At 33.7% G+C, this 19,232-nt stretch overlaps 2 protein-coding genes across 2 annotated transcripts; both read right to left on the bottom strand.

The window, feature by feature from the left end:
• Nucleotides 1-8,707: 8,707 nt before the first annotated feature.
• Nucleotides 8,708-9,633, bottom strand: LOC127565332 (ficolin-1-like). Its single transcript, XM_052003372.1, has 2 exons — nt 8,952-9,633; nt 8,708-8,890 (listed from the first exon to the last, which is right to left on the bottom strand). Exons 1-2 carry the CDS (start codon nt 9,629-9,631, stop codon nt 8,794-8,796), a joined length of 777 nt encoding a protein of 258 aa, XP_051859332.1. The 5' UTR covers nt 9,632-9,633; the 3' UTR covers nt 8,708-8,793.
• A 1,751-nt stretch (nt 9,634-11,384) lies between these two features.
• Nucleotides 11,385-12,269, bottom strand: LOC117565125 (fibrinogen-like protein 1). Its single transcript, XM_034244093.2, has 2 exons — nt 11,640-12,269; nt 11,385-11,582 (listed from the first exon to the last, which is right to left on the bottom strand). The coding sequence occupies exons 1-2, from the start codon at nt 12,029-12,031 to the stop codon at nt 11,492-11,494; spliced, it is 483 nt and encodes a 160-aa protein (XP_034099984.1). The 5' UTR covers nt 12,032-12,269; the 3' UTR covers nt 11,385-11,491.
• Nucleotides 12,270-19,232: the final 6,963 nt, after the last annotated feature.

The following is a 19,232-nucleotide window of genomic DNA, read 5'->3' as shown; positions in this document are numbered from 1 at the left end:
CTATATTTTTGATATAAAGTTAAATTAAATCTGTTTTATATTCATCTCTCTCAGCTTTATTCTATACTTATTTCATTAGCAAAAACATTTGGTTGTTATAATAGTAAAATTAAAAGTAATTTGTTTTGTATTTATTTATTTCATAAAACTAACAATTTTTACCTTCTCTTTCAGATAATACTTGCATAGCTTCCTTTAGTTCGTAAGTGTCACATTTTTCTCTTTATTTCATACCAATAAGTTCTGCATACAGGGTATCTTTAAGCACATCACTTCGTTGTCTGTAGCATTTGTCTTTTGATTTTAATTTTCTTGATTCTGCTGATGTTGTTGTTGTTGTTGATGTCGCTGCTATCGCATACGATTTAGTGTCGTCTTTGCTGCTTATCTGCGGTTTGCTTTCTTTCACCAGCAACAAACGGCAACTCTTCATTTGGACTCTTTTTTTTTTGGTTTTTTGGGTTTTTGGGTACATTTTGGAGTCGAAGTGTAGCAGGGGAAAGGGGTTGTTGTGGAGTTTCTGGACATGCATAGCACTCTCGCCGCATGTGTCATCGACGTTAAGTGCCACGGCAAAGAGTTAATCTCGTCGATAATTATAATTTATGGCTCGTTGTGTGTTCACCTACCTCAAAAAGAAAACACAACACAAGTACGACTTTGCTTTATAGATGGACTTCATTTCAAATGTGTTTAGTATTCTCTTGATCTCTTTTTTCTGTGTTTGTGTTTGTGCTTTATAATCACAATTTTAATTGGGGTTTTTGGTCAGGAACAAGGCAAAAAATAATACGCATCACTTTGTGAGTGGATGTCGCTGTTGTTCATAATGTCAAACTGACAATATTTATGATACAGATTGCTCATTGTCATTGATCATTGTCTGTATGATCATAAACTATAAACGAGTGCGATATCTTTCATGTGCATACCCTGTAGAATTTTGTTGCAAGAAGAATTGGGTATGCAGATTTTGTGTGAAGGAAAACGATTTTATTAAGAAAGATTTTATTGTATCTTTAACAAATATTTTGTTGAAATATTTAGAATTACATAAATTTAATAAATAAAACAGAAACCAAATAAACCAAAAATAAATAATAGTGAATAATATATTTACTGCAATTCATTTTTCTGGAAATTTATTCTTTCTTTAACAAACTATATTCTAGAGTATCTCTAGAGTCTCGTACTCGGAACCAAGGCATTCGTAATTGTTTTCGACATATGTTTGCGGCTTTTGCGTTAAGCCCAATTATGTCAATCAGAGCCAATGGCTACCGTTTTCACTTTCACCTACTTAGATACTAGGCGTCTAATGGGGAGATGGAGCAAGAGTTGCAACCGCCGGCACATTGATATCTGTATCGTAATTTATCATATTGATAAGGTAAATGTTGTGATGTCAAAGCGGCTTTTGATTTACTTATGCCCCGCCTACAGCCTTGACTAGCTACCGGTCTCCTCATTGCTTTTACTTCATTTCCAGATAAGAAACGATTCCAGTTTCAGTTGCAGTTCCAAAATAGTTGCAGCAATTCCAGCTGCTCTTTTGCAGTTTGCTGCACTTCAAGTTGTGCCGCTGCTTTTAATCTTGGCCACATTCACGTTAATCTATGCGATAAATACTACTGCAGACATGGGGAACGAGAGATAAAGTCAAAACAAATGTGCAGACATTTTCAGGCAGCTTCCATCATAATTCATCAGCCAGCAAGACAAGAAAGCATAGGCGAAATGATTCTATTTAGAGGCCACATCATCATCATCATCATCATCATCAGCAACAGCAACCGCTGCTTGAAGCACTTAATCATGCGAAGGCTCCGCAGATTAACTCATTACTTAACACTTTTTTTCACTCGCATCTTTCAGCTGTCTATAGCGAGGATCTGCCGCAGATAATTGTGTGGCCACAGCTAAAATCTGTCCATGTTTTCAGACTTTCCCCGCTCTACAATCATCCGGGTGGAAGGGGAGATGAACAGCTAATGCGCGGGGGCGTGCCATTGAGTTTTTGGAGGCTGAAAATGTTTCAAAAATGTTTCAAAATTGATGCGCACCTTCTGCCACCTTCCGCAGTGACAGAGAGCGAGACACGAGTCTGCCCCTGCCCCCAGCCCCATCCTCAAATATGCTGCCGTCTTCCTCTTACTCATTTACTTCACCTTCCCCTCGGCACTTAATGACTCGGCGACGTTTTGTAGCTTTTCGGGGGCTGTGGCGCATTAACATTCCTCATTTCTCACTTGTTGTTGCTACGCTTGTGTGGCGGGTGTTGCACAAACACAACAGCTTAAGTGGCAGCTACTTTGCGCGCTCGTTTATTGTATTGCACTTAATCCACTCTACAAGATCATACCCAAAGGAATACAACAGAGGATCATTAAAGTCGCCATACGTATGTCACAGAATGTTCCGCAAACATTCAATTTCGGAGTACATGGAATGAATATAAATGCATGTTGCCGATGTTATGTTGCATGTTTTGCAAAAGGAAGTCATCATTTGTGTGGGTTGAAGATGCAAACAGGATGAAAATCTTCAACAGAAGATTTCAAATAAGTGCTCAAATCAATTTGAAACAGCTGCTTGAAATATGTAAGAATTTTGAGATTTTTTCACATTTTCAAAACGGGTTTGGTAATAGTTTGTAAATATACCAAATCTATATACCGAAATTATTTATTTGGTATATCGATATACAATACTACATTTAAAATATACTATTAAGTTCAAAATATACCAAAGGTTTTTAGTAGTTATTTAAAATATGGCAATTCCCAAAAAAAGGTAAACCACGACCTAAAAAAAAAAAATCTTCACATTTCATCGTATTTTTTTGTATAATGTCATAAAGAAATATTCAAATTTTTATGTACAATGGATCCGTAGCATATCTCCGTATGTTTTTACAAACTACATTTGCCTGCAAACTGAGAAAATGTAATTTTTTCAAAAGATTTAGCTCCTTATTTGATATATGCACATTTTTATGTTTTATTATTTTACAAAATAAAACATATGATAGCTTTGCTTGGTATCTACCAAATCTCTAAATAGCAATCAAAATATCTCAGCAAAGTGAGCAAAAAATGTTCAATTAACGTTTATTTTAAAAGCTTCTTATCTATGTTCAAATCGTTTCTGCGACCGAAAAGTATCCAACATTTTATTGAATTTAAATTTGATAAACTGCAAGCAAATTGAAAACTTCGCGTGTTTATTAGCATAGTTATTTTAAATATAAAAAAATCTTTAGCGGTTTCATAGCCTTTGTGGCACGCCTTCTACAAAGTAGCGTTCAAGTCTACAGCTCTGAGCATATGTATGTAGGTTTTTCTGGATTTGAGGAAAAACTGTTTTTCTTTGGCACATCTTAAATAAACGGCGGCCAGCACTTATTACTTGTTGTTATTGTGTGTCAGTTATTAATTTTATGTTATTGCTATGAACGAATTTACAGCAATAATGAAATAAAAGTGACACATGCATAGAGGCGACATTAAATCTGTAGCTTTTACTGACAATACGAAGTCAAAACTCGAAATGCGTGCATAAAAAACGTAAAATTAATAAGACAAAACAGAGAGAGACAGACAGACAGACGGACAGACAGTCAGGCAGGCGGAACGAAAAACGGTTAAAAAGTCGAGTGGATAATTTCAATGTGTGTTGACTTTTCAACGCTCTGCGTCAGTATATTTCTTTGCTACATCAGCCAATTCGCAGATTGGCAGACCCATAACCAATTATTTACCAACACTCGTCGTCGTCGTCATCATCATCGACATCCTGCACAATCGGAAAATGTGAAAATCGGAAATGCAGTCGAATGCAATGTACGAAGAAGACAACCCCTCATCATTTCATGTAAATATAGAGACATTTTCGCAACTATTGTGTTACGAACAATTTTTTAATTTAATGGTTCCGAACGTACCTGAGCCAGCGAAATCTCTCTCATTTTAATTGCTGAAATATGCATATACACAGCAAAAATGCTACGAAATATAATGGAATATATATATCCATTTTGTGGTCATCTATCAGAATTAGTCGTATTAATAACAGCACTACAATATATATAAATGTCTTCAGTCAGTCTGTGTGCTTATTTTGATATACTGATACATAAAATGTAAAATAAAGTAGAAAATATACCAGAAGCGCAATGTGGTATATTGACACACTCTTCATTTCAAATATACCATAACGTACAAAATATCTCAGAGTCAAATAATTTTTTTGACGAAAAAGTACTTCCTACTTTCATAAATCTTTCTGCAATAAAAGTATCCAACAAATTGAATTTTAATTTGATAAACTGTACAAATTGTTATTAGCATAGTTCTTAAAAATAAAAAATACTTTAGCGGTTTATAGCCTTTGTGGCACGCCTTCTACAAAAATACTTTCAAGTCTACAGCTCTGAGAAATGTATGTGGTTTTTCTTTTGAGGAAAAACTGTTTTTCTTTGGCACATCTTAAATAAACGGCGGCCAGCAAAAGAAATTTGTTATGTGTGTCAGTGGGAAATTTATGTTATTGCTGAACGAATTTACAGCAATAATGAAATAAAAGTGACACATGCATAGAGGCGACATAAAATCTGTAGCTGCAACTGACACGACGTCAAAACTCGAAATGCGTGCATAAAAACGTAGAAATCACAGACAAAACAGAGAGAGACAGACAGACAGACGGACAGACAGTCAGGCAGGCAGGCGAAAAACGGTGGGAAAAGTCGAGTGGCAATTTCAATGTGTGTTTGATTTTCACCCCCTCTGCGTCAGTATCTTGCTCATCAGCCATGGGATTGGCAGACCCATAACCAATTATTTACCAACACTCGTCGTCGTCGTCATCATCATCGACATCCTGCACAAATCGGAAAATGTGAAAATCGGAAATGCAGTCGAATGCAATGTACGAAGAAGACAACCCCTCACATTTCATGTAATTATAGACATTTTCGCAACTATTGTGTTACGAACAATTTAATGGTTCCCTCTACCTGAGCCAGCGAAATCTCTCTCATTTTAATTGCTGAAATATGCACACAGCAAAAATGCTACGAATATAATGGAAATATATATCCATTTTGTGGTCATCTATCAGAATTTCGCAATAACAGCACAAAATATATATATAAATGTCTTCAGTCAGTCTGTGTGCTTTAAAGCACAAATCCCTACCATAAATTCCAACGCAATGTGTCGAGGGAACAATCATAATAAAATTCCTTAAGCTTCAGCTCAATGGGGGGAATCTCTTTAAAGGCGATGGTCCCATCCATTTATAATCCTTTAATAGGCGTCCAAAAGGCATAAAATCAAACAATGCAACTGATAAATTTCCAATCTTTTCTTTTCTTTTTGGCCCATTGTTGATGTTGTTGTCGCCGCTGATAGCCGTTATTGTTGCAGTTGCAGAAAATGTCAATGAGGCTAGAAAAGCGCAAACAATTTTTTATAGGCAAGAATGTGCGGGCTGTTGAGCTGACATTTGAATGGGGAATGCGACGATGAGAAAAATAAATAAAATGCTGAGAAAAGACGTAAGATTCATGAGTCATTTAAATAATATAATTAGTGTTTGGCCCAATTAAAGGATAATGCTTTAATGAAATTACGGCGACGTGCGTTGCTGTTGTTCTTTCTTTAAAAAAAACGTATAATTTTCTTCGCAACGTTTAAGATGCATCTCCACAAGAATTTATTTATGGACATCTTATGCGCGTAACTCAACTGAAAAAAATTCTTTCTTCTCTGGTGAATCCATCTTTCGAGATGTTTCTCAAACATCATACAACGTCGAAGTTTCAGATGCATTCTCAGGAAAAAAGCGAAACGAATAGCAATCAATTCATTCACATTACTCGGACAATTGTAATTTTTTCCACCAGGATAGGTAGCTACGTTTTATTTGTAATTTCTTTGTCTCGCCTCCTCTCTCCCATCAATATGCTCTACTCGCTGTCTCTGTCGTTTGTCTGGACAGGCGAAGAAAGCAATGCATATGATTAATTGCTGGTTGAGTTCTAAGTGTGACAGCAGCAGCAGCAGCAACAAACGAGCATTCTTTAAGGCTTTGGAACCGACCCCAAAAATAACATCAAAGCAAACAAAGGGCCACTGAAAAATATGAAGTGCAAACTGCGACGATGTACCCAATAGAACAGAACTCAGATGAAAATCTTGGCGACAGTTGAAAAGTTGAACAAATGTTCTTGGAGGGAAGAGCCTTGTGGAGGCAACTTGTTTCAGTTTTTTTTTTTTTTTTTTGGGGTCTGACTGTCGCCTGTCGCCGCTGATAGCCGTCGAGACGTTTCGCCAGTGAATCTACGCTGACTGGAAATTCCGATGGCGATGCAAATTGCATTGCCACAGAGCGGCCACGAGTGCAAAAGATTGAAAGATTCTCGTTGAGACGGCGGCAGGTGGTGCAGAGTCATTGGGATGCACAAATCGAGTTGTCGTAAAATTAGCACTTAATGCTTTAATTAATTACGTCGACGTGCGTTGCTGTTGTTCTTGTTGTTGTTGTTATTGTTGTTGCTTCGCTGCGTTTAATGCATTTCGCATTTATTTATGGACATTGCATGCGCGTAACTCAACTCCTCCTCTTTCTTCTCTGGTGACTCCATCGTTCGAGATGGTCTCATGTTTGGCAACGTCAAGTGTCAGAGCATTTCACCAAAGCGAACGAAAGCAAGAAATTCATTGGCATTCCTCGGACACGTTTCACACTTTCACAGGAGAGGCAGCTACGTGCTCTTCCTTTGTCTCGCCTCCTCTCTCCCTTATTCTCTCTCGCTGTCTCTTTCTTTTGCAATCGCAGTGTCAGCATTTCATGAATGAGTTTCTGGTACCTGCGTCCATCCATCCATCGTTAACATTGACAATTCGTTGCACAACAAAACATCCCATTGCCTAAAGACCCTGAGCGAATCGAAAGTCTTTTTATCTATCTGCAGTTCTGTCTAGCCTGCAGTTCTCTTATCACGCTTTTAGCTGTTGCATTTCAGTTGACTCGCCAGTTTATTGCCTTGTGCATCCCTTTTTCTTTTTTTTAACTTAACTGTTATTTTACCTTATTGATTTATGTGCAATCTTACAAAAGGTAAACGAGAGTTCGCCCAGTGAATCTGCAACTGGACGATCGGTATATTGATCTCTGGCAGTGTCACCTAAAAATGCGTGTTCAGGTATAGCTAACTCCGTTTAAGGAAGTCAACATATTAAGATCAAAGATACAATTAAATTTAAGATTTTTCTGTACTGTTGGAAAAGCGAAAAAGAGCTCTTTAAAAATATATTTTGCTTTAAATTTCTGAATATAAAATATAAGGCGTTGGCGTTTACCTGCGAATAAATTCACATTTCGGGAGTAATTTAATAAAATAAAAAACAAGTAACAAAACTACAGTTGAGTGTGCTCGACTGAGATATACCCACTATCTATTTTCAATAAGACCATATTATTCAAATATACCAAAAAGATACCACAAAATTACCAGACAAATGTACTGAATGTAATAATTGATGTATGATATTATATTACATTCATACACGCTATCCATTTTCAATAAACAATATTCTTAAAATATACCAAACATATCCCACAAAAATACTAATATATACCGAAGGTTATATTTGGTATATGATATTGTGCTACATTAAAAAAAATTATATTTTTTAAATATACCAAAAATATACCACGAAAATTCTAAAATATATCGATTGCTACATTTGGTATGTGATAATGTAATACATTCATAATCGGTACCCATTTTCAATAAAACCATATTCTTGAAATATACCGATGGTTATATTTGATATATGACATTGTGCTACACTCAAAATATACCACAAAGTAATAATAAAATACAATTTCATACAATTTTTATTTGCGCATTTTCAAATTGGACGATCGGTACATTGATCTCTGGCACTGTCACCTAAAGATACGTGGTCAGGTAAAGCTAACTCCGTTTAAGGAAGTTCACATATTAAGATTAAAGATACAATTAAATTTAAGATTTTTCTGTACTGATGGAATAGCAAAAAATAGCTCTTTAAAAATATATTTTGCTTTCAATTTCTGAATATAAAATATAAGGCGTTTACCTGCGAAGAAATTTACATTTACAAAACAAGTAACAAAACTACAGTCGAGTGTGCTCGACTGAGATATACCCACTATATATTTTCAATAAGACCATATTATTGAAATATACCACAAAATTACTAAACAAATATACTGAATGTACTTGATATATGATATTATATTACTATACATTCATAATCGCTATCCATTTTCAATAAACAATATTCTTGAAATATACCAAAAATATACCGCAAAAATACTATAATATACCGAAGGTTATATTTGTTATATAAGATATTGTGCTACATTAAAAAATATATTTTTTAAATATACCAAAAATATACCACAAAAATTCAAAAAAATTGCTACATTTGGTATGTGATAATGTAATACATTCATAATCGCTTCCCATTTTCAATAAAACCATATTCTTGAAATATACCAATGGCTATATTTGATTCATTCAAAATATACCATAAAGTCAATAGTACAAAAATACAATTTCATACAATTTTTATTTGCGCAATTTCAAGTTGATATCAATATAATATACATTTTGCTGCAATGAAAAAACAAAATAAAAAAGCAATAGAAATAGGGGAAATATTAAACTGCACTAAGCATAAAACAATTTAATTCGTTGTTAATCAAGAAAAGAGTAAGAAAATAAGATAAGACTTTTCAATATCCATGTTGTCGAATTTTCATGATTGAAGAGGTTCCACCTCTCCAGGGCCAAACTATACCACTATCCTTTCCGAATGGTGCATTTAGATTACTGCAAAATGATCAGATTATGTTAAATGATTTCAAGTAATTCATCGTATGTCTTCACTCACCTATCGCCACAGTATTCTGGATACCACCATCCGCCCATTCCGTTTGCAGCGCAATTTTTATAATCATTTGGAATATTATTTCTATCATATGTTGTAAATTTCTGATTGACATGCCTTTCCAAATTATTTTCATACTGAAAGCCATAAAATTTTCCTATTGATTGCAATGTGTAGAGAGATGCTGCATTTCCAATCCTAAAGTTATCATATTTTCCCATAGATACGCCCCTTATAGATGTTAATTTAAAGTGCATATCGTGTTTTTTTAAACTGGTTACAAGATGCTGTTTTTCTAAACCCATGAAGAACTCTCCATTCAAGTCGCCAAATCCATTAACGTATTCCTCCCAGCTCTTATTGAAATCTTGGCTTCCATTGAATCGTCGCTGAATGATTATCCAACCATCACCATCGCATAGCACTTGAAAAGGATTTCCCTTTCGAATTTGTATCTCATGGATACCACTCGTCAAGTTCAAACACGAGGTGGGAAAGCGTTTAGGTAGTGTAGCAGCCAGTTTAAGGCATTCGTTTAATTTATGTTCATTACGCCGCAGATAATATTCAGTACTATTTTTGTCAAATTCGCAATGCATCAGCTGATGTTCTGAACCTCGATGTTTGGTGGCCAGGTTAATTTCGCGTGCCTCACACGAAACTAAAGTGTAGAATTGAAACATAATTAAATTTATGTTATATTTAATTCGTAGTTCATTCAAAATTTTGTACATACATTGTTGACTTTGAATTGATTTTTTCTTCTCTTTCTCTTTCTGAATATCATTGTTTTCTAGTTTGAGAATAAATAAAATTGTTTCATACCATTAAATGTTGTTAGTAGTCACTTAAAAACTTTAAACTTACTTTTATTGAGCTCGGACTTTAATTCTACGATTTCAGCATTATTTTGATTGATGGTAGCATTCTGAAATTCTATAGTTGATTGCAATTTCTTGATTTGCTCCATATAATCGGATGCTTCCTGCCTAGCTTTAATAGTTTCATTTATTTCGTCATCCAAAAGTTTTAGTTTATTCTTCAACTGAGTTTTTTGAGCAGCTATTATCTCAACCTTTTCTTTTAATTTCAACTCGAATTCGATATCGTTATTATTATTATTATTATTCGTTTCAAGTTTTTGGATACGACGTAATATGGCTAAAAGATCAGTATCTGTTTGAGTTTTATTCTCTGCTCGACACTGTGCCAATTGATCTTTTAAATTAAATATAACTGCATCATAATTGAATGTAGTTTTATTCTCCTCGTTTGGTAAACTCGTAGTTGAAATAAATTCGGCTTCTCTTGGTTGCGAGCACACTGTCCATATTTCCACAATTATAAGGAATATAGAAAAGAGTTCAAATCGCTTTTTCATTTTCGGTATCCCAAATTCACATCCGTTTGCCACTTGACTCTAATAACTACTAAATTTTACACATATCTCGCCGCCAAGTTGAAGCCATGCTTTTGGATTTAAGCAACATAATGCTATCAGAAGTATGCGGAGTAATCAACTTTGCAAACAAAAAAAACAAAATTAACATAGTTTTCGATAAAAAGCGCCAACAAGTTCCGGTGGCTAATCTCAAAACGAGCTTTGAAATTTAGAAGTCTTAAACTGACATTTAAAATTGCAAAATTAAATTGAGAACGCTTTTAGGAATAAAATAACTTTGATATTAATGTAGTAAATTAACTAAAAAGTCTGAAGGCCTTAGTTCATATCATTGCAATTAGTTATTTCAATAAAATAATAATATTAATAATTAACTAAATGTGCTCTTTAGGTGGGAATCAATATTTCTCAGCAGTAAAGGAGCCAAATACATAACGTAAAGTTTAATTTAATTTTAAGTTTTCACGAAGCAAATTTTCTAATATAAAGTACCATGACCATATTGAAATGTTTAATTGCAGAATACGAGTTTTCGATGCCTGAATTTGGGTCTACTTCGTTTTATTAGTTTGAAGAACTAAAATTGTTTTGGTCAAAATAAACGTAACCATATGAAACGACAAAAAACATTTAACTTTATTCAGAAATATTCCCTGCCTTTTAATGGTTATTAAAATATATAAAAAATATATTTTCGACACTCATACTTTCGTATATACTTCATTAAAAAAAAATAAATAAATAAGATCACTCTTCTTTCATTTATTTGTAATGCTAGTAATATATATTTTTAAATTTATACTTAAAATTTTAACATATTCTCAAAGCCTTAAACAGAAGCAAGTGTTTCAAACATTTAAAGTTTAAAAAGTGTTTTTTTTTTTTTTTGCAAAACCAAAATATAGGTACTTTATTCAACTGCAATAAATTGATCAAATTCAATTCAAAAATTCTGCCTGTTAATTAAATTTATATCTGATGTTAAGTTACTTAATTTATAACAATTCAATGTATTGGTTTGATTTGACAGATTACAAAATTATTTGATTTGAATTTATTGACAAAAGAAAATCCATTTTTTTTATGATTGAAGAAATTAGTACTCGAAAAGTAATTTAATTAGGCGAGACTTTCCACGTTTTTAAAGTGGGCGAATCTTCATCTCCGTGGAGGTTGCACCACCCGAGTGCCAAATGATCCCTTTGCCATATCTATATGCTGCGTTTAGATTACTGAAAGACAAACAAGCTTCTATTATTTGAATTAATTTGTCGTGAAACTAAACTCACCTCTCACCACAATTTGCTGGATACCACCAACCGCCCATGGGATGCTCGGCACAATGTTGATAAGCATTTGGAATATTATTTCTATCGTATGTTGAAAATTTCTGCTTAACGTTGGCTTCTAAATTATTTGGCTCGATGCCGGTAAAATTCCCAATTGATTCCAACTCGTAGAGGGAATCTTCATTTCCGATCCTAAAGTTATCATATGTTCCATAATAAACGCCTCTGTTAAACACATAAATATCCAGCTCGTGTCTTGTTGAGTTCGTAATAAGATGAAGATTTTCCAATCCTATGAAAAACTCCCCTCTCAAGTCACCAAATCCATTGCGGTATTCCTCCCAGTTCTTATTAAAGTCTTCTTGCCCTTCGAATCGTCGCTGAATGACCATCCAACCAATGCCATCGCATTTCACTTTAAGAGGATCTCCATTTGGAAGTTCTATCTCATAAATTCCCTGTCTCGTAATGTTTAAACACGAGGTGGGCAGAGAAATTGTCTGCTTCTGGCATTCCTTTAAGTCAAGTTCCTTGGTCTGAAGATCTTTCTTAAATGTGTCTTCTAAGTTAATACAATGCTTCCATTTTTGCAGTGATTTATTCAGCTGGTTACTCCTGTAAATACATCGTTTTTCACAGTTTACCTGTAGTTGAAAAAAATTTTAATTTCTATTCAAATTCGTTGCTCAATATTGCATACTTAGCTCGCCTTGAGTTAATTCCGTCTCCTTCTTTTCATTCTGAATATCTCTGTTTTCTAGTTTGTAAATAAAATTTCAATTATTGACTTCTATTAAACGCAATTAGCACTTACTATTTTTATTTTTCGACTTCCATTCTATTATTTCGACTTTAGTTTTGTTGATAATAGTATTCTGGGATATTATGGTTGATTGCAAGCTTTTGATTTGCTCTTTGTAATCGAATGTATCCTGCTTAGCTTTGCTGGTTTTATATACTTGTATATCCAGAAGATTTGATTTATCTGCTAACTGAGCTTCTTGGCATGCGATTATCTCATCTTTTTGTTTCAGTTTGATTTCGATATTGTTATTATTTTCGCTATGCGTTTGAAGTTTTTGGATACCACGTAATATGGTTGAAATGGTTTGAGTTTTATTCTCTCCTCGACACTGTGCTAATTGATATTCCAAATTTGATATCACTGAAAGTGCATTAGTTGTTGAATTAAATTCGCTTTCTGTTGGTTGTAAGCACACTGTCGATATCTCGACAATTGTAAGGAATACAACAAATATTTGTATTCTCTTTTCCATAATGATCCAAAGTTGACAAGCGTCTGCCAGTCGTGCCTAATAACAACTAAACTTTGTACATAGTTCGCCACCAAGTTGAAGCTAATTTAAATCCATGCATATAGAGGCTGCCTTTAGTTATCAGAACGACTTTTGTGACTTTTAACAATCAGCTATAATAAAAATAACATATTTTTAAATAAAAGAATCCACAAGTTCCGGTAGCTAATCATTAAACGTGCTTTAAAATTTAAGTTTTAGAGCAGCAGAACAAATTTCGAATGTTTCTAAAGATAAAAAAAAACTTGGAAATTCATATCGTACATTAAATGCTCTTTAGTTGGGTATCTAGAAATCAAAGAATGCTTTGACAATAAGCCACATCAAATCGAAGGAATAAAATAAAAAATGTACGTAAGAATCAACTTAATAATTTTTGATACATAATTATTTTTATATGCGTAAAATGCTTAATAAATGCCTTCAGAATGATTGTTTAAGATATACATTTGGAAATCGATGTAATATATGTACTTTATTTTTGTTTTACTTACGTGAACCCAACAACATTATTCTGAACTTTTGCAAAAGGCTATTTTAATATATTACTATATTGCATTATTTGTCTATTTAAAATGCTTTCATTTTCTATTTGTCTATTTATCTATTTTCACATTCATTTGCTCCCTAGTTGCACATTTTGAGCCATTTATTGCTGTTGGCTTTTGGCTTAATGTTAAGCAAAATATTGGCGGCTTCCAATGAACAGCGGACATTACGATTCACCGAGCGCGCGAAATTCGCATTGAATGCAGACAGAGTATTAGGATTATGTTCCTTCGCCAATAAGATTATATATTAATTAATTTGCTATTGATTGCAGTATTAATGCTCACATTGTCTTGCTTCCATTTCGGCTGTATCTAAGAGGATGCACAAATAGTAGAGAAGGCAGCAATATTTTAAATAGAATTGCATATTGAATAAGGTGGAAAGTTAAGCACACAATTTTAACAATTCAACGAATAATTGGGACACTTACATTTACATATGTGTGTATATTTATTTTCTCTAAAAGTCAATCCAAGACTCATAACCGAAAGTTGCATAACATCAAACAAACTAAATTTGTGATACCAAGTTAAATTTTGAATCACATTTTCACATATAGAATCAACCAAAAGTTTTTGTTAAGTACCTGATCAACTAATAGCTATCAGCATATTTTAATGATACGCAAAATCTTTGAAATCAGTTTTATGATTATAACAAGAATTTATATGTTGGTATTAGTATTTGTTATATGGTATATGTATATTCAATGAGAATACAATTCCATATCCAATGTGTTGGAATGAGTTACAAGAAGTGATCTTCACAAACGAATTATTGTAAAAGTGTTTGATTCAAGTGGAAAAGAGACAAATTCATGGATTTTAATTGATTTATTTTTTCCTTTATTGATATTTTATTCAGAAAATATATTTTCGAAAAAAGATAACAAAATAAGACAATATATTTGTCTAGTATTTAGTTGAGATTTCTTCATATGGCCGAATCTTTATAATTGAGGTGGTTACAGTTTCGTCACTCCAGCGTAGGTAACCATATGGAGCGTTTAAATTACTGAAAGATGATTAAATTTAATTTTTTTAATTAATTAACCGTGAAAATAAACTCACGTATCTCCACAATGTTTTGGATACCACCAGCCTCCCATACCATTTGCGCTGCAATTATCCCTATTGTTTCTATCGTATGTTGAAAATTTCTGACGTTCATTCCAAAATAAACCATTATAGTCGCCATCATGGTTTCCTATTGATTCCAATTCATAGAAAGATTCTGCATTTCCAACCCTGAAGTTATCATATTTTGTCCTCGATGTACCCCCATGACACTGTGACAGAAAAAAGTGCCTCGTGTCTTTTTGAGTTGGTAATAAGATGCAGATTTTCCAATCCAATAAAAAACTCTCCTTGCCTGCTTGGGTCTTCAAATCCATTCACATATTCCGTCCAGTTTTTGTTAAAATCTAGTTTTCCATTAATTCGTTGCTGTATGATAATCCAACCATCACCATCGCATAGCACATATAAAGGATTTCCATTGAAAAGTTGTATTTCTTGAAAGCCAGCGTTCAAGCCTATACAAGAAGTTGGAAGACTACTTGAGGGCGTAGTTGATTGAGATTTGCATTCATTTAATTCATCTTCCTTAGACTTGAGTTTCTTCATAATTGTATCTTTTAAAGAAATACATTTAGACACTTCAAGTTGTAGTGTGATTGATCTCTCGTGAAAGTATTCATAGTGGTTTTTATAACTATCTATAGTTGAGAAGAGTGTTAAATTTATCATAAATTTGTGTTGTTTAATTAATATTTTCTAAATGGTTAAAAAAATATTCGTTATTTTGGCTTGCATACCTAGATCGTCTTGTGTAGAGTTCAGTTTTATTTGGCATTGGTCTAGTAAAGATATAAAATAAAAGTATAAGTTAATCAAAGGAATATGAACACATACCTAAATAAAGAAGAATTTTATGATTGATTTATTCAAATTCATTATTTAATGTTGCATACTTAGCTCACCTGAAATGAATTCCTCTCCTCTTCCGCCTTTTGATCATCTGCAGCTTTTTTCCGCCAATCTCGAATAGTTGAATCCTTCATAGAACAACCATCTATATATTTTCCCATGTCGTTGTTACATTTTTCTTAAAGAGACAAAATTTAAGTGAAGAATTAATTTTTAAGTGATTTTCTCACATATTAAACTTTGCTGTTCTTTTTCTTGTAGTTTTCAGAAAAATTGTATAATTAAATTGCCATTTCTCTAAAAGAAAATAAATTTCCCGGTACGTTTAAAAAATAATAATTCAATGCTGCATGCCTAGCTCTGATTTTACTGAATTCCTCTCCAGTTCCGCGTTTTGATTAATATAAGCTTTTTGCCGCCATTCTCTAATAGTTGAATCCTTTGTTAGAGCAATCCGCTTTTTGTACTTCCAAGCCATTTTGACATATATCCAAGACAAAAGGTATTTTTTTATAGGTTTATTAATATTAATAATATTGTGTGTCATACTTAGCTGCTGTTGGATTGATTGCTTTCTTGTTCCACCTTTTGAATATCCAGGATGTTCTCTTGGCATTGATCTAGCAAGTTCATATAACTAATAACACTTCTTTAAAAATTAATATGCTTCAAATATTAACCTACCCAACAATTTCTGATTATTTTCAGCTTTCAATATCAAATTTTGGATATTCACAATGTGTTTAATAGACTCATTTTTTAGTGATTCCAAATTCCCTTGACACGATTCTTTAAAAGAAAATATAATATGGAAAATGTCATCTAGAAATGATCTTCTTACCTAAACTTATTTGAGCTTTTTGATATTTTTTATAATTTTCTTCCCTTGAATTGGCTAAATTTGTGTTATTCGATAGGGATTTTATCTGGAAATTAAGTGAATTTAAGAAGCCGTTCTAGTTTTTATTGTACTGAACTTACTTAGTTTAATTTTCAGCTCTTTTATTTCGTTAATTTGTTTATTCGCTTCTGATTTCAGCTGTGTGATTTCCTGCTGTGAATTGTTATTGTAAGACGGGCAAGTTATTCGTGGTTGTGGTGTTGCGGCTCTCGAATTAACTAGATTGTATATTATTTTTATTATTGAATTACATTCACTATCATATAATATTCCAAACTTACTCTTCTCCGACTTTAATTTTGATATTTCAGCATTATTCTTATTGATGGTAGAGATGGAAGATTTTATAGTTGACTCCAAATTTGCAATTGTTTCATTGTTCTTATTAACGATTGTTTTGAAAGCTGTTAGAGTTGATTTCAAATTCGATATATCAGCATTATTCTTGTTTATTGTAGAGTTATTAGATTCTATAGTTTGTCTTCAACCTTGATATTTCAGCATATTCTTTATTGACAGTTTCTTTGCAAAATGTTAAAGTTGACTCCAATTTTAATATTTGAGCACTGTTTTTCAAAATATTATTATTCTGAGATCCGATAATTGATAGCATATTCGATATCTGAGCGTTGTTGTTATTGATGGTATTATTGTGAAATGATATAGTTCTTTGCAATTTCTTTATTTCAAATTCTTTTTCTCTTAATTGCTCTTTGTAATCGTCTATTTGTTGATAAGCTTTAACGGTTTCATTTTTTTTGAATTTCCAAGAGACTTGTTTTATCTGCTATCAAATCTCTTTGAATAGAAATAATCTCATAATTTTGTTTTAATCTAAGTTCATTATCTTTATATGACTGAATTTGTGATCGACATTGCTTTAATTGATCCTCCAAATTGGGATTTTCACTAACAGTTTTAATCCATTTTGGTCTCCCTTCCATTTCGTTCATCAATTTTTTTTATACTCGTCAGAGTAATTAGTGGATTGTATAAATTTCCACAAATCTCCACCATCATTTGATTGTAAGCACACAGTCCATGGCACAATTATTAGAAGCAAAGCGAATAACTTGAGATACTTTTCTACAATCATTTCCTTAAGAAGAAACTCAAATGCATATCCGTTTGCCACTTGGGAACAAAAATTACTAAATTTTGTGAATAGCTTGTAGTCGAGATGAAATAAAATTGTTTGAAGTAAGCAACCAAGTGTTATCAGCGTTTAGTAAACCAAATAGTATGATTGGGTTTTTTTTTATATAAAATTTTTTTGTTTTGCACAATATGATAATTCGCTTTGCGACTATACTATATTTAAGCTTTGCATATATGTATGTTATGTGCGTTAGTTGGTGACTTGACAAAATATTTGTATTAATTCAGGGTAGTTCAACATAAGTTAAATATTTATACCCTTTACCCATAGGGTAGAAGGATATTATAACTTTGTGCCAGTAGAAAATGTATGTAGGATTCAGAAGCAGGTGTCTTCGATCCTATAAAGTATATATTTTTGTTGATCAGCATCAAAAGCCGATACGTTGTAGCCATGTCAGTGTGTCCGTCCGTCTAAACACATAGATCTCATAGACTATGAGAGAGATAAATACTTGCGTTGAGCTACTAAGCTTTTTTAGTGCAAGAATATTGTTTATAAATAAAACACGCGAATTCAAATTTAATGGTTTATTGATGTGGTACATATGTACATATATGTACAAATATATAACCACTTAATATTTTTGGCTGTGACTTGAGAAAGTATTTAACTTCGCCACCTACACTATATCAAAAAAGAGTAACAATGCATGTGAGTAAGCAATTAGTCGGCAGAAGCAGCGCTACTGGCAGACGCCGTCAGAGAATGGCATTAACATAAGCTGTCTGCTGCTCCCGACATACTCCCGCCGTTGAAAGCCTGTCTTTCAACATCATGCTTCAGGGGCAGTAGAAATAGTTTGTTTATGGCTCTCCGGGCTAGCGGCCAACGAAGCTGAGGCAAATTTTCGTCTTTGACCAAGACCACGTCGTTTCCTTGGAGACGACTATAAGGAGTGCGTCACTTGCATCTTTGCTGGAGAAGAGTCAGAGACTCCTCTCGCCATCTAGTCCAGAAGACCTGTTGCAGCTGAGTGACACGTTGCCAACTATCCAACTGATTATAGTTAGGTCGGGCTCGAGAATCACGGTTGGAGGGACCAAAGAGTAGATGAGCGAAAGTCAGCACATCTAAATCGTCAGGGATATTCTGAAATTGACGGACGACTATTAATTATGGCCGCTATTTGGCAAAATCAGTGTGCGAAGCTCATCGAAATTGAAATTGGAGCGGCCAACAGTGCGATACACATAGTGCTTTGCACTCTTGACTGCTGACTAGGAGGAATTAACTTCCACTCGATGTTATTCATCAGGCAAACACGATGAACTGACTCCTTATGAGGATTGCTGAGGAGAAGTTTCTTGACATGCTGAAGATTAATTTTGGCCCCGACAAAGTTAGTCGCATTATCTGACAATTCTGATTGGACCTCATACGAAGTGATACACAAATTTATTTTAGCGCTCCCAGAAAGGCGGCAGTTATTAAGTCCTTCTTGGTGAAGTGAGTTGAATACGCTGATGTAGCATTCGATTGGGGGTCTATTCCGAACTACAGATATATAGTAAAACAGCCCGCAGTAGTCCAATCCGATTATTGCAAAGGCACGAGAATTTAGAAGACGATCCTTTGGAAGGCTGGCCATAATCGGTTCGAGCACAGTGGGCTTGGCCCTGAAGCATTCAATGCAATCGCGAACAACCCGTGACACAGTTCGCAGTTCATTAATCGGCCAATATTGTAAGCGAATTTTTGCTAATAATGCTATAGCTCCAATGTGGAGATTGTTTT

Source organism: Drosophila albomicans, chromosome 2L, assembly GCF_009650485.2.
Source record: "Drosophila albomicans strain 15112-1751.03 chromosome 2L, ASM965048v2, whole genome shotgun sequence".
NCBI classification, from domain to species: Eukaryota; Metazoa; Arthropoda; class Insecta; order Diptera; family Drosophilidae; genus Drosophila; species Drosophila albomicans.
Note: the sequence above shows the minus strand (reverse complement) of the source record. Positions and strands in the feature narration are given on the sequence as shown.